Source organism: Ochotona curzoniae, unplaced genomic scaffold (assembly GCF_017591425.1).
Source record: "Ochotona curzoniae isolate NIBS_2020 unplaced genomic scaffold, NIBS_Ocur_1.0 contig_293, whole genome shotgun sequence".
NCBI lineage: Eukaryota > Metazoa > Chordata > Mammalia > Lagomorpha > Ochotonidae > Ochotona > Ochotona curzoniae.
Genome location: NW_024465655.1, coordinates 592,279 through 594,690, shown reverse-complemented (window position 1 = coordinate 594,690; position 2,412 = coordinate 592,279). Strand labels below are relative to the sequence as shown.

Here is a 2,412-nt window from a genome sequence, read left to right as displayed (position 1 = left end):
AAGCCTGCGCAGTGCCCCGAAGGCTTTTTCCATTTCTTCCGACCCTCCCGCTCCACGTCCCTCACCTCTGGTCCCTAGGCTTCAGCTCAGGCCCCCTGGGGAGCGTCTCTGGCCGCGGGGCTGACAGCGTTTGGGGGCGCGGGGTCCTGTTTCAGTGCGCTCCTGCCCATCTGCAGACAGAGCCTCGTTCCTGGGCGCCTGGAGCCCGGCGGGCATTGACGTCAAGCGGCGGCGGAGCGCAGCCTACAGACGGCTGACCCGGGCCCTCCTCCACACCCCCTTCCTTCCTTCGTCCCCTCCCTCTTCCCGGCACCCGGACCCCAGCTCTGTATAAAAGGCCGGAGCAAGGGGTGCCCGCCAGCGCCGAGTGTTAGCACCATGGAGAGCCCCCGCCTGCGGCTGCTGCCCCTGCTGGGCGCCGCCCTGCTGCTGCTGCTACCTCTGTTGGGCGCCGGTGCCCAGGAGGACTCGGAGCTCCAGCCCCGAGCCCTGGACATCTACTCCGCCGTGGAGGACGCCTCCCACGAGAAGGAGCTGGTCGGTATTGCCCTAGCCCCAGGTCCCTGCTTTGGCACCTTTTCCTCTCCTCCTCCACCCCGTTCCCGGAGTCAGGGCACCGGGAGCCGAGCGCGAAGCCCGGGCACCTGCTGCTGCGCGAGTCCAGGAGCTCCGGACTCAGCAGAGCGCATTCCTGTCCCTAGGAGCAACAGGAGCCGCCGCGGCTCCGGGTCCCGCGGTCAGTACCGGGGACAGCGATCGCTGACTTTCCATCTCTCCCACATTAGCACTGTCCGCTGAGTCCCGCTGCCTAGTGCACACGCCTGGGGTCTTGGGTTCCTGGCAACCAGGGCCAGAAGTTAGCACCCGGGCTGGGCTGGCAGCCAGGGCGCAACTTGGGGCTTCGGACCGTTGTTATTACAGATCGAGGCGCTGCAGGAGGTATTGAAGAAGCTCAAGAGTAAACGAATTCCCATCTACGAGAAGAAGTACGGCCAGGTCCCCATGGTAAGGATGCGCGGTCAAGCTCTGCCATGATTTTCCAGGAGAAACACTTGGCCTTAACCTTTCATTCAGACTTTCCCCCCCAGGAGGTGGTGGAATGACGTAAGCTATGGGTTTGCAGAATTTTGAGGGTTTCCCTTTACTTTCACCTCCAGTCTTTATCATTTGGTCCCTAAGGGCAGGGGGTGGCCTAACGGCCACTTTGGAGAGTGGGGGAAGGATGAGCTGTGCTGGGAGCCAGCCAGGAATCTGTGCGGGAAGGAGGAGCTTCGAGTCTCACCTCCAGAAGTCAGGCCTTTGCAGGCACTCACTTCTTGCTCCCAGATTCCTTCCAGCCAGTGTTTTTGATCTCTGTTGTAGGATCTGAGTTCTTTGGTCTAGACTGGCCACCATGGGTGGTGCTGGCTAAAAGGCACAACGCACCTGTAGATACACTCTGCTTAAGCATCCCCGTTTTTTGTTTGGATGAGGAAGGGGTAGAGCAGGAAACAGGAGTGGTGAGAAAATATCAGTCTATATTGTTGATGTCTTTAAAAAAGAGAGCGCCTCCCTCCCCCGCGTGGAGGAGCAAGACAAGAAGCTAGAAAATACCACCTCTTTTCCCCACTCACGGGTGGGGGGGATTAGGAAGGGACCAATAATCACGGAATGTGTTTCACATATGACTCCACTTAGACCCCTGCGAGAGGCGTTGTTTTGAGGGGGAGACTCACCCAGTGAGGTCCGGGGTTTGCTCGGCTGATGACCACGCGCTGTGCTGTTTGCAGTGTGACGCCGGCGAGCAGTGTGCGGTGCGGAAAGGAGCCCGGATCGGCAAGCTGTGCGACTGTCCCCGAGGGACCTCCTGCAACTCCTTCCTCCTGAAGTGCTTGTGAGGGGGCATCCGTGAACCTGCACCCATCCCTAACCCCCAAACCACCCAAGAGGACCACACCTTCCTCCCTGGAGTTTGGCTTTAGCGACAAATAAAGTTTGCATTTCCCTCTAGGGGCAAGAGGCTCTTTTCCTGCTGTTACCAAAATAAAAGAGCACATTAGATGTTACTGTGTGAAGGATAATGCTTTGTCCGGTGTGGCTGCGTGTGCCAAGTACCCTTTTCTTCTTTTATTTGTCTGGCAAACTCTTGTGTCCTGTTGTGTAAAGAAGGAGAACTTTGCTTTGAAAACTGTATTTTTGTATGTGGCATGGCAGAATGAAAATTAGGTCTAGTTAATCTTGGTAGATGACATCACCACCCGGAAACCAAATCACCCCGAGCAACACAAAATGAAGCATGTACAAATTATACATAATAAAGTGTTTTTAATAACTACGCACAGTGCAATGTTGTTTCTATAGAGGTAAATTAAATAGGAATAGTGAGATTAATCATGCTGTTCGTGCTGTTATTTTCAGAGACAAATACTTCAA

At 56.0% G+C, this 2,412-nt stretch overlaps 1 protein-coding gene across 2 annotated transcripts; it reads left to right on the top strand.

The window, feature by feature from the left end:
- Nucleotides 1–257: 257 nt before the first annotated feature.
- Nucleotides 258–2,040, top strand: CARTPT (CART prepropeptide). 2 transcript variants are annotated; one of them, XM_040979080.1, is made up of 4 exons: nucleotides 379–541; nucleotides 624–646; nucleotides 886–1,005; nucleotides 1,770–1,877. In XM_040979080.1, exons 1-4 carry the CDS (start codon nucleotides 379–381, stop codon nucleotides 1,875–1,877), a joined length of 414 nt encoding a protein of 137 aa, XP_040835014.1. The 2 variants fall into 2 exon arrangements, with proteins under 2 accessions (XP_040835015.1, XP_040835014.1); XM_040979081.1 differs by lacking the exon at nucleotides 624–646 and having other exon boundaries at nucleotides 258–537; nucleotides 922–1,005; nucleotides 1,770–2,040.
- Nucleotides 2,041–2,412: the final 372 nt, after the last annotated feature.

Coding starts and splice junctions, on each gene's coding strand:
- CARTPT (XM_040979080.1), top strand. CDS start 379: ATGGAGAGCCCCCGCCTGCGGCTGCTGCCCCTGCTGGGCGCCGCCCTG. Junction 542..623: donor CCACGAGAAGGAGCTGGTCG/GTATTGCCCTAG, acceptor GGGCACCGGGAG/CCGAGCGCGAAGCCCGGGCA. Junction 1,006..1,769: donor AGTACGGCCAGGTCCCCATG/GTAAGGATGCGC, acceptor TGCTGTTTGCAG/TGTGACGCCGGCGAGCAGTG.